The sequence below is a fragment of the Ctenopharyngodon idella genome, chromosome 7, assembly GCF_019924925.1.
Source record: "Ctenopharyngodon idella isolate HZGC_01 chromosome 7, HZGC01, whole genome shotgun sequence".
NCBI classification, from domain to species: Eukaryota; Metazoa; Chordata; class Actinopteri; order Cypriniformes; family Xenocyprididae; genus Ctenopharyngodon; species Ctenopharyngodon idella.
In genome coordinates, this window is record NC_067226.1 from 2,157,782 (window position 1) to 2,170,064 (window position 12,283).

Genomic DNA, 12,283 nt, shown 5'->3' on the forward strand with positions numbered 1-12,283 from the left:
ACTAAACCAGAGATTGTCTTATTATTGGGAAGATGAGAGGGTCTGTATCTCCTACCATTGGAGAAAGAGTAACGGCTAACTTGGATTACGTGAGGCACTTCAGTCTATCATAATTTCAGTGACATCAGTGCTTGTCGTTCAAAGTTTTATGACAGTCAGTTACAGTTTACGTTAATAAATTTCTTGTGGATTAGCACATTGGTCTTGTAAATAAATGTTCTGTATTTGGTGTTATATCACTAGTAAACACAGTAGGACTGCAATGTTTGTGGAATGTGCTTTACTGTGGGAAAAAACAGCGCAAATATCTCTATTGGCTGCAAATTAGTCACTACAGGGCGCTTAAACTACATTTACGATTACACCAAAACTTAATTGTAATTTAATACATATTTAATTAATTCATTATGTATTTACTTACCTTCATTCATTAAAAAGCATTATATCATCATTATTAGGCACACAGCAGTCATAAATCATGACAATGCAAGTCTAACCTGGTAGCGATAGAAAGAACACTTCATTTTTTATTTTCATTAAACATACAATGTAACAATATTTATAATTAAATTATTCATTTTCTCTCTATTCATTATGCATAATATCAGTGTCATATATGCATACATAATAGTCATTACAATGCAAGTTATCATAACTGGTAAAACCTGAAAGCCAAAGAAAGAAAACATCTGTATTTTTTTACTTTCTTTAGACAGTATACAATATCACTCAATATTATTACTTTTAAATACTATGGTAATGCCATAAATGAGTCCTACCTGTCTGGACATTCCCTTCCCTGCCTTGTCTTATAAAATAACCTTTTTATCATAGTAAAATCTACATATCGTTCCAAACAAAAGTATTGTTTAGCATAAAACATGTTGAAGATTAGTGGACAGGCAGTCGTTTCATTAAATGATAAGCCATTTCCTCACAAAAGCGGTTTATTCAGTGTAGTAAAGCCTCTTCTCCATTGACATCCATTAAAAAAAAAAAAAAGGCCTCTAGTCTCCTTTCCTGCGTACCGACAAAGCCACAGCGTTAGCATTAGCTGTTATGCTTTTTTGGCTAAAGGTTGCAGGCTTGCCTTCCAGTGGCTTTGACTAAACTCTGCCAGACAGTAGGTCCCCAGGAGCAAGGTTAAAGACGTCTGGTATAAAACAATAAATAAATATATCCATCCATACTTGAAACATGTTGGTGCATCACATGTGTGGAATAGAATAAATTATAGTTACAGAATTTTGACTCTGATAACTATAATGATATCGTATATTAGGTCTAATCTTAATTTTACCATTTTATTGGTCCAGCATTTATTATTAAAGGGTTAGTTCACCCAAAAATGAACTTTCTGTCATTAATTACTCACCCTCATGTCGTTCCAAACCCCTAAGACCTTCTTTCATCTTCGGAGCACAAATTAAGATATTTTTGATGAAATCTGAAAGGTTTCTGAACCACACATAGGCCATATTCAAGGCCCAGAAATGTAGTAAAGACATAGTTAAAATAGTCCACGTGACTATAGCGGTTCAACCTTAATGTTATGAAGTGACGAGAATATTTTTTGTGTGCAAAAACAAAAGAAAAATAATGACTTTATTCAACAATTTCTTCTCTTCCATGTCATTCTCCTATGCTGTTGACGTAGTAAACACAGTGCAGCGCTTCCGAGTTCTATGTCAGAACGCTGACTCAGTATTGGCCGACGCTGTTCACATGAGTATGCATGTGGTGCTGACGCAGGAGCTGGCCAATAATGAGTTTGCGTTCTGACGTAGAACCCGGGAGCGCTGCACCATGTTTACTTTTTTTGCACACAAAAAGTATGTGGTTCAGAAACCTCTCGGATTTCATCAAAAATATCTTAATCTGTTTTCAGAAGATGAACGAAGATCTTACGGGTTTGAAAAAGATATGACGGCGAGTAATTAATGACAGAATTTTTATTTTTGGGTGAACTAACCCTTCAATATCATTATTACTATTATTCCAGCGATCCACCGACCTCATGTAACTGTGTTAGTAGAGTTGGGTGCTGTTAATTGTTACCGGACTTTCATATAGCTAAAGATCAATGAAGTACTAATTAGCATTACATATTAATTTAGTACTCAAACATCTCCAGTCTAAATGGTAGGTATTACACATCTATACATCTGTTTCCTTCCCCAAATAATCATTCTTTTCATTTGTGTAGCTCTAAGACCAAATTAGTGTTGCCAATTGGGCTACTTTTACACCGTGTCCGTGGGTTAAAGCCACCCCACCCCGGACTGTGACTGGGCTAGTTTTGGCTGTGATTGGGCAGGTTTTGAATAGCAATTGGGCTGGTTTTGTTATGCAAACCTGGCAACCCTGGACCAAATACCATTTGCCTATTGAGCAGCTGCTAAGTTACATAATCATTTATTTAGCTTTAAAAACTTTAGCTGAAAAAACCACCCACTTCAATTTGACAGACCTGAAGGTCCCCTGTAGAAAGTGATTTTCACACTCTGAAATCTGCAGCCAGATCTGTCTATATGCTATATTTGATGAGTCACTTTACAAAGAAAGACATCAGTGGAAAATCAGAAAAATGGGTCACACATCGCAGGTGTGTTTATGCATGTTTGTGCATTTTGCTCGAACACCAACGCATTTGATCATCTTTCCACCTTTGTTTTCCAGGGGAGTGTGCAAAAGGGAATCCTCAACAAAGCCTGACTGACTGCACTAACAAAGTACTTATACTGTTTATTCACTACAAACAAGTGCGAGTTGAAACAAAAACATTTTATAGCAAACCAGGCTCTACAAACCGAAGTAACCCATTAAGAGTCAATGAGATGTACGTCTATGTTATTATTTTCACAGTGCCTGGTTTGATGAGCTCTAAAACAACAAGCGCCACTGTTAATTGTTTTTCTGCATGGAGCTCAGTTTCTGTGTTTATTAAGCTTTTGCCACACAACACAAACAGTAGCAGACGAGTAACAACAGTGAGAGGAGAGGGCATACGGCAACAGTGTGCTAATGAGAGAGAGAATGAGGGACATCTTACTGTGCTTTCTGTTGTCTCACAGGCTTTAGAAACATCTGTGCCTCAAAGCATCAACACATTCATCTTGCTGCGTTTTTTCTAAAGCTGGGCCACAGGGAGGAATAGTTCTATTTTAGTAATTTACCAAAGACTGCGGAAAATCACTTTGAAGACCTCAAAATGATGACTCAGATATGTAAGGCTTTGAGGATAATTTAGTCCCTGTTTATGGTGTTTCACAGGCAGGTTAGTGAGTTAGTTTCTTCTATAAGCAAGCCATTGTATAAGCTTATGGTGTGTGAATATTGTACAGTGCATGAGTGTGTGTTCAAGGCCTCTACTGTATCTCTTACTCAGCCTCAGAAACAGCAGAGGCAGCATGTTTCGGTGTTGTCATGCCGACAGGGTGCCGCTGTGGGATAGCAATGGATCTTGCCCATCGCCTGGGTGATTGAAGGGTTTGTTGCCACGGAAACTGTGCAGAAACATAGGGTAATTTCATATATATATATATATATATATATATGAAATGTGTGTGTGTGTTTTATACTCTGTGAAGGTCTTTGAGGGTCTGGTTGATGAATTCTGTGCTTACATTGCTCAATTAATTAATCATCCAAACCTCTTTAGCCTCTGAATCAATATAGCAGATTCTCCAGCCGTTACTGGCCCGCTGTTACTGCCCCACCTCACACCTCGAACAGCAAATATGTGCACACGCACACAGACTCTCACTGCATATCTTTTCTTTCAGCTTCAACCCCCCGTTGTGTCAGTTAATGAGCATCCAACACCCCGTGTGTAATAATGATCTTCTGTGTGGGCGTTGGTGTGTACTGCGGTAAAGATGAGGTAGTTGCAGTGATGCAAACCCTCCAGCAGATGGCAGCAGCCCTGAGCTAAAGAACCATTATTGGAAATGTAAACTGTTTCTTCTTCTTCCTTACAGTGCCAGCAGCTGAATTCCCACCAGAGTAGCTTAGATGTAGAAATTCTATTCTTTCTCTTGTGTCATTCTCTCTAACTTTCATCTTTGCTCTAGCCTGTACATTTCGGAGCAGTTCCCGGGCCTTGTATTGCAGGACTTCTCATGTTATTGCCTCGTTGGGATGAATTGCTTGTGTTTTATTCTTCATTCTTTCAAGTCACTTTCAATAAAAGCATTTGTAAAATGTGGCATTCTCATCATCATGATTTTGGATTGTGATGCTGTGAGACTGACCACCTTTGTCTAGTGCTTTTATAATGCATATACTGTAGGCTAATGTTTTTGATTAATGCAACAGCAAAAATTAAATGAATTCTTAATGAACAATACTTTTACAGCATTTATTCATCTTGGGTAGTGTTAATTTCTACATATACTTTTTTAACATTACAGGTTAATTATTCAGTTGGTATTATGCCCATCTACAATAGAGTTCAAAAGTTACATTCATCAAAGATTCCTGAAAAATGTATCATGATTTCCACAAAAATATTAAGCAGCACAATTGTTTTCATTATTGATAATAATAATAAATGTTTCTTGAGTACCAAATCAGCATATCAGAAGGATCACGTGACACTGAAAACGGGAATAAATATATTAAAATAGACAACAGTTAATTTCAGTTGTATTAATATTTCACAATATTACTGTTTTACTCTATTTTTGATCAAATAAATGCAGCCCAAACTTTTGAATGGTACAGTATTTCTATAAATTAACCTAATTAATAAATGGTATAAAAATTATTGTTCAATGTTAGTTAATGATGCCTAATACATTAGCTAATATTTATATTTGGAACGTATTACTGCATTTTAAAACTCATTGCAACATTTTGCATTTAAACCAATCAACTGTCCTGAGGGAAATTACTGTTTTGATTGAACGTTGCATCAGTGAAGATATGTGAGACTGTTACTTCCACTCATCAAACACATTCAGAGTACAGTTACAAATTTTCATGCACACTCAACATACATAAATTCAGGCCCATGTGATAGTTACAATCAAACGCACACTTTCTCCTGCTTCCTCAACTACTCTCATAATTAAAGAGACCCTGACTCAATAGCTCCAGGGAACTGAAGGGCGGTGTCTGTGTGAGTGATGCGTATTGATTGTGTGCGCGTGTGTGTGTGTCAGCAGTAACAGAAGGAGCTGACCCAAGCTGCATGTTTTTTTTGTGTGTGTGTGTTTTTTTGCCTTGTCATCTGTCTTTGTAACCAGGGTGATGCCAACGTCGTCACCCAACCCCACACTGGGACTGGACTCAGTATGGCGTACTGTAATCCAAAGCCAATGTGATGACTGACAGAGAGAAAGAATGAAAATATGTAAAATCTGTCTAAACAGGCAGATGCGAGAGACAGTGTGTGTATGTGTGTGTTTGCAGTGAGCCATAGACTATTACCACCTCTGTTACCGTGAGAAAGCGAGAGTCCACATCTTATTGACTATCACTGTATGTGTGTGTGTGTGTGTTAATACTGGTGCAGCATATGTTGAGGAGGGGAGAGGCCTGCAGGGTGGAGACCAGCCTTCTGTCACCCTGGCAACGGTCCTGCAGTGCCAGCACTCTGTGTGTGTGAGAGATGAGGATTTAAATGAAGGGAAGTCCTATGCTGGGGGTGATATTGAAACAGAGAAGAGCAGTGGGTGGGTTTGTTGCACCACTGAGGCTGTGCATATTGCAGTGCGCTCTGCAGGTTGCTCGTATCGTGTAGGGTATTGACTCTGAGGGTTGGGCCGATTGCTCCCTGCTGTCAGAACTATTAGTATCACGCCCCTAGTGATGCTTGTTCATCCAGCTGAGCAGGCAGATCTGACAGATCAACCAACCCTTAGCTCATACTTTCTCAGAGATAGACCCTGCTTAAACATACTGCATTCTGAACCACTGTCATTCACAAAGGTCTGCACATAATGATGTAATCTTTACATATACTTTTTTTTTTTTTTTTGCTAATTTAATCATTCTTTTCGGCTATCAAGAGTGTAGCTCTCAGCTCAATTTTAGACAGTTTTAACCCTGTAAAGCCTGACATATAAGAAAAGTCTATTTTTTTAATGGAAACGTTTATTGAACATTTAGACAAAAAAGTATCATATTTGATATGATTAATATATTTAATGTTTTCATGGTTCATATAGTACGATATAGGATTACAATTATACTCAAGCAGAAAAAAACACCTCAGTTTTATTCAAAGCCCAAAATGAGCAAAACTATATGCAATTTGATTCAGTTGCAGATATTAATTTGACCAAAAAGTAAGATGAAATTCTGATAGCTCGTATTGTAAATCAATGAGATCTTTATAGCACTATGGCAGACTACTTGAATATAATGCATATAACTATTAGTTGTCACTCTACATCTCCCAATAATGTCTTAAGATGGTATGTAATAAATAAAATGATAAAATGATGATTGAGAGTACAAATTAAAAAGAAAATCTTCCTCAAAATCCTGATGTAGCTTGAAACTCACATTCTAAACAATGACATATATATAGGTTGTCAAGTAAACCTGAGTTGCTTCTGTCCAGTAAGTGAAATATTATCTTGAAATATTACTAACAAAATATATTTACTTCATAAAAATCAGTAACGATTTTACCACAAAAAGACGCATGAACCACGACCTGACCTGAAATATTTTTTATCAAATATACTAAAAAGATTTTTACTTGTATTCCATAAAAAATAGAAATTGTCCATTATAATTTCATTGTGACTTTAAGGATTGCTGTTGAGCATTCATGAATTTTGCTGTTTGAAGTGACAACTCCAACACCCATACACACACACACTCTGTTTTACTCTTCATTTAACCCCCATCCCCTCCCTTTTTCTTGTTCTCCACTTCTTTTGCCCTCTCTCCCTCTCTCTCTGTTGAATAATTGAGCAGCTGAGCTATGGATGAGCAGTGGTGTGTGCTTCAGTCTTAATTCCACTACCTCAGCAAAATCAGCTGCCATGAGAGTCAAGAATGTGTGTAAGGGAGCGAGAGAACTGAACAGAGAGAGAAAGTGGGAAGAAAGAATGAGTTACAGAGAGTACAAAGTATACAAAGAAGATCGCTCTCAAGCCTTGACTTTCAAAAATGTGTCTTCAGTGCCAGTGTGTGTGTATGAGTGTTAATGTGCCCTTGTGTGTGTTTGTGTGAGAAAAGCATGGTAAGCGGCATTTTCTTGTCCAGATTAAGCCGGATTAGAGTCAGAGTGAAGCACTGAGTCCAGCCTGATCCTCAGATCAATACCACTGTGCTCCATCCTCTGCGTCTTTTACTCATTCTCTGTTTCTCTCTTTCTCCCAATCTTTGAGTTTATGCATCCAATCAGTATTTCTCAATGTTTCACTGTCTATATGATCAGACTATAGTTATGCTGAATTGTCTCAAATAAATAAGGAATAACACCTAATAATTGAAAATAAATAGATTTGTATAGATAAAGTCTGGTATTGCAAAGCATTGGTTTAGTTTAAGCAAATGAACGATGAACTATTTGATAATCCATCTTATTACATGGCTACATACCAAATAAATGAACAAATGGACAAAAATATTGAATTGACTGCTTAATTATAAGTCTTTATACAAAAGCATTTGACTCTGCAATGCTGCAGTTGTCCAATCAGAATCATGTATTCCAGAGAGCCATGTAGTAGTAATATTACGAATAATTACTGTATAAACAAGAAAGGAATCATTTCTCCTCCCTCTCTCTCATGCACAGAGACTCTCTACCTCTCTATCTCTCTCTCTCTCTCCACCTTCTATCTGTATTAAATTACTGTAGATCAATAGAGCTATTCAAACAGAAGCAGAGAGCCTCAGCTGCTATTAAAAGCTCTTCCTCTCTCCCAGACTACCAGCATCTATCACACCCAGACAACAGATTTACTGCACACAATAACCTGAGATCAGCTCGTATCGTTCCTACACACATGCTAAAACCACAGCACAATGCTGATCTTAGGACGGGATCGTATCATGATTACTGCAGTTCTAATTGAGATGTAGACATGGGCCAGTCAATCATGTGAGGGTAAGAACGCTAATCTAGCATTATGTTCCTGTTCACATTTCAGAGTTAAGACAATCAAAAGGTGTTTGATGCAGGAAGCATTTTGAATGTCTTTCAGTAATTCAAATACTTCAAATTCAAGACACACATGACTGCACGGTTAAAGTGAGATGGTGCCACTTTGTGTTTGTATGAGAAAGATGGGAGTGTCTCTGTGTGTGTCTGTGTGTGTGACTGGCCTTGAAGCTGTATATCTCTTCCCTCTCAGCGTTTGTAGATTTACCACTGAAAAAAGCACTGGGAGGAAAGAAGAACTGACCTTCCTATCAGCACTCTCCTTTCATTCAGATAAAAACAGACTGAAACCTTTTACCTGCAGACTCTCTCACACACATTTGTGCATCCCATCATTTCCCTTTGGCATGTTCTTTCTCTGTGCATCATTGTGTCTGCCTCACACACACACTTTTCCTAGATCCTGAAAGCTTAATTTGTTCTTTAAAGATGAAAATTGTCTACACTAGTTCTGTCCTCCAGAGGAAAAGTGGGACTAATGATGGTTTTACTACTGACTACTCATGACACCCCTCTGTTTTAAGAGCATGAGGCCAGGGGTCGGTTTCAGATCCAGAGTCTGGAGACCATCTGTCAGCCAAACAGTTTAGATCTCATGTTCAAAAAGCTATCATGACTTTACCAGATTAATACTTTATTTTCCTCATCTCATTAGTGTCTTTTATCCCTCAGTAGACTGATAGAGGGCAAAGCATATTTAACATTCCTTCCCAGAGACAGTTTAAAATTAATTTAAAACCCAAGTAAGAGGCCAATCTCATTCATTTACTGATTGGAAAGACAATGCTGCATCGTGCCATAGCGGCCCCATTTGGCATTTTGTAAGCTCTGTGAAGTCTGCATATCTGTTAAAGCCAGGGCTAAATTTAACCTAGTCTTTGTGTTGTGGTATTGGAAGTGAGAGGCACTGTGCTGTGCTTTTCAGGGTGACTGAATCAGATGCTTTCAAATGAATAATAACTGGTTCTTTCCTCCTCCTACAGAATTTTCAAGCTCTTCCGAAGCAGTCACTGCAGATCTCTAAGAAACAGTACATCCAAGGTAAAGTATGTGTGTAATCAGGCAAAAAGAAATTTTTAGAAATAAATACTTTCACACCTTCACACGTCGTATTTCACCCAACTGCCTTTTTTTTTTTCTGTCAGACTAGTTGTTGCCATGAACGTGCTCTTTTACATATATACTGTAAAATCATATACCTAGAGCTTCATTCATCTTTCCTTTGCTCCTCACTTCTCCTTTTTAGCACCATCACCTTCGTCTGCACTGCTTCACTCTGTTCATGTCCTTTATATGGACCTTTTCAGCACTTATCAGTGACTCGGATTAATGGACGATATTACATTAAAATTCTTTCCTATTTGATTTACGAAATTAAAAAGTAAAACACAAACTAAAATCGTTTTAATTGCTACACGTGAATTTAGGCACCACAGCATTATAATGCACAGTATGAAAAAAGATATTCATTTTGGGATTTGCTAAAGACTACATTTAACAGTGTTATTCATTTAGTAGTGTTTTTAATAATTAATATTAAGTCAGTGTTAGATAATGGAAAAGGTAATCTAAATGTAAATATAGGACAAGTTATATCACCTGATAATTATATCCATGTACTATATCAGGCATCCCTGATTACATTGCTTTATGTGATTTTGGAGCTTAATTTGTATTTATTATGTTTCAGTCACAAGGTTTTAAACAGAAATACTTTGATACTATACTATACGATACTATATTGTGTTAAGAAGTCTGACTCATTTGTATTATTATGTGTTTTAACTGATGTGTTTATTGTCGTTGTGTGTATAGGAAAAAACCCTGACGTAGTGACTGTGCACCCGCGTGCCATGTTCATTCCACGAGAAGGTTGGACCTTCCTCTCTGCAGGTGAGTGTCTCTAAAAAGCAAAACCGCTCTTTTCAAAGCCTCTAGTTGATGTGTTATTTTCTTTGTAAATGTCTGTGCTGTGATGTGCACCGCAACAGTGGTGTTTTTAGGACAAGTACTTGTACGTCTGGGTATGTGTTTGTTTGTTCTGACAGCACTGAGTGTGTGTGAGGTGTGTCAGTGTGTTGTTACATAACGGTGTCACAGCAAGGACAGTGTAACCTGCAGCAGAAGAGGCCAGCCTTCAGACCCCTATGGCAATAGCATACTCACAACCTTGGAAACAGCCTGTTCTGGCCCACAATCTCATCTGTTGGCCAGACAACAAAGTTACACAAAACCCCTTAAACACTGCATGTGTATAAGAGGGAGATAGGGACACAGGGGAGTGATGTGAGATCACTCAATTGGCTTTTATTTTGATATTTTTGAGCCTCAGGGAGGACTCATTCATTTTATTTTATGTTTGCTGACATATGCATATTTGGTGTATGTATGTGTGTGTGTGTGCGCATGGGGGGCTGGTTCAGTAGCAGTGTGAGTTCCTGTCCCTGTGGTGGCCTTGTCACATCCAATCGTACATTGTGCTGGCTGTTTCCAGAAGGAGAACAGAGAGAGAGGCTAGAATGAGGACAAAGTCATCCCTCGTTCCCTGTTTGTCTGGTGGCCTCTATAGCACAGACTGAACTCCCTCTATTTTATCCCCTGCATCTCTCCTGAACTCTCCACTGAGCCTTCAGATCAGATAATAATACTTCACTTTATCCTTTCATATCGGGTCCTTTTTAACTAAAACCATCATTCTCAAAAGGCCTTGCAACCTTTTTCTTAACAGCTTCATCAGTCAATACCACCTTTCAATAAATATGTTTTCCTGGAAGCCCTCTTTCCGCTTCCTGAGGAGAGAGGTACATCAAACAATGAACTAGATAATGCCACAACATTTTTGAAGGGTTTTTTCCCCTTTTTTTAGTATGAAGTAAAGTCCCTTTCAAGGAAAGTCTGTTCACTTGGCGGCCATATTTGCAACGCCTCTGGGCAGCTATTTCGGGCATCCAAGACCAAGTCCTGAAATCTCAAAAACCGCTTGGCGAACTCACAATTAAATAACATATTTCAAATCACAACAAAATCTGACATAAACTGTCCCATAAATGTTGTTTCTTACGCTCAAATAGCATTAGAAATCTTATTTTTCAGGCTAATGAGCCAATACGCATGTGCAGTCATAAGCGTGAGTCTCAGGTTTCTATGGGCTCAGCGATTGGCTCATTTACTTGAAAGGTGGGACGTATTCCACAATATTGCACGTTGCAGTTTCTCCCATTGACAAGTTATAAGAGTGAACTGTCTTTCTATGTCTATAGTCTTTGGTAATGAGAAGAGATAGAAAAGTATTGACGAGATAAAGAGGAGAGGATGGATTCAAATCTGAATCTCCCATATAAGAACTAAAGCTTAACTGTCTGAAGCATGGAGCATTTCACTAACATTTTTACATTTGTTTAATTTTTACATTTTAGCCTGCGTAATATAGAAATAAAGGGTATAGACTTGTTTTTATAGATTCATATATTTGTTGGTTATATTCAGTTTTTTTATTGTTAATTGGAACTATTAACTTGTTTTCGTTAATTGAAATAAAATGAAATAAATATTAGATGAAAAACGAAAACTTAAATGACAATTAGAAATGTTGCCTTGGCAAGTAATGAAATAAAATAAGTTTGAAGTTGCTAAAAGTGCTAAAATTACTAAAACTAAAACTGAAATAAAAAAAAAAATTAAAGCTAAATATAAATATTAAAAACAATAACATATAAAAATGATTAAAACAAAACAAAATTACTAAAATTTAAATAAAGCAAAAAATAAAAGCTAATTAAAATAATAAATAAATAGTATATAAATATATACTATAATAGTATATAAATAAAAAATAAAAAAAAACACTGGTTGTATTTTGTTTAGTTCAGATCAATTGCATGTCTAGTCAAGTCAATCATACAATGAGCTTGAACAGGGAAACATCTATCTGGTATCTGAGCACACTGCTTATGAAGCTATTGATTTTGAATGTCTATGTTTAGACCATCTTTTCATTTATAAATTAATGTGGGACTATTTTTGCATTAAGACCAGACTCGTCTTAATAGAGCCACTGCTCTTTAATATGTTCTGTGTTAGATCTTAATTTAGCTGGCTCAGAGTAAAAGAAACCTGCTCTTATGCCTAGATATTTAGTTTTGGACCACAGACAAC

General features: G+C 37.2%; 1 protein-coding gene across 1 annotated transcript in view; it reads left to right on the forward strand.

Moving 5' to 3' along the window:
* The window catches only part of LOC127515583 (DNA polymerase nu-like), a 48,106-nt gene that overhangs the window by 18,891 nt on the left and 16,932 nt on the right, over positions 1 to 12,283 (forward strand). Inside the window, exons 6-7 of the mRNA XM_051899407.1 lie at positions 9,112 to 9,169; positions 9,944 to 10,021. Of these exons, the coding sequence (XP_051755367.1) occupies positions 9,112 to 9,169; positions 9,944 to 10,021 (136 nt within the window). The remainder of the gene's footprint in view (positions 1 to 9,111; positions 9,170 to 9,943; positions 10,022 to 12,283) is intronic.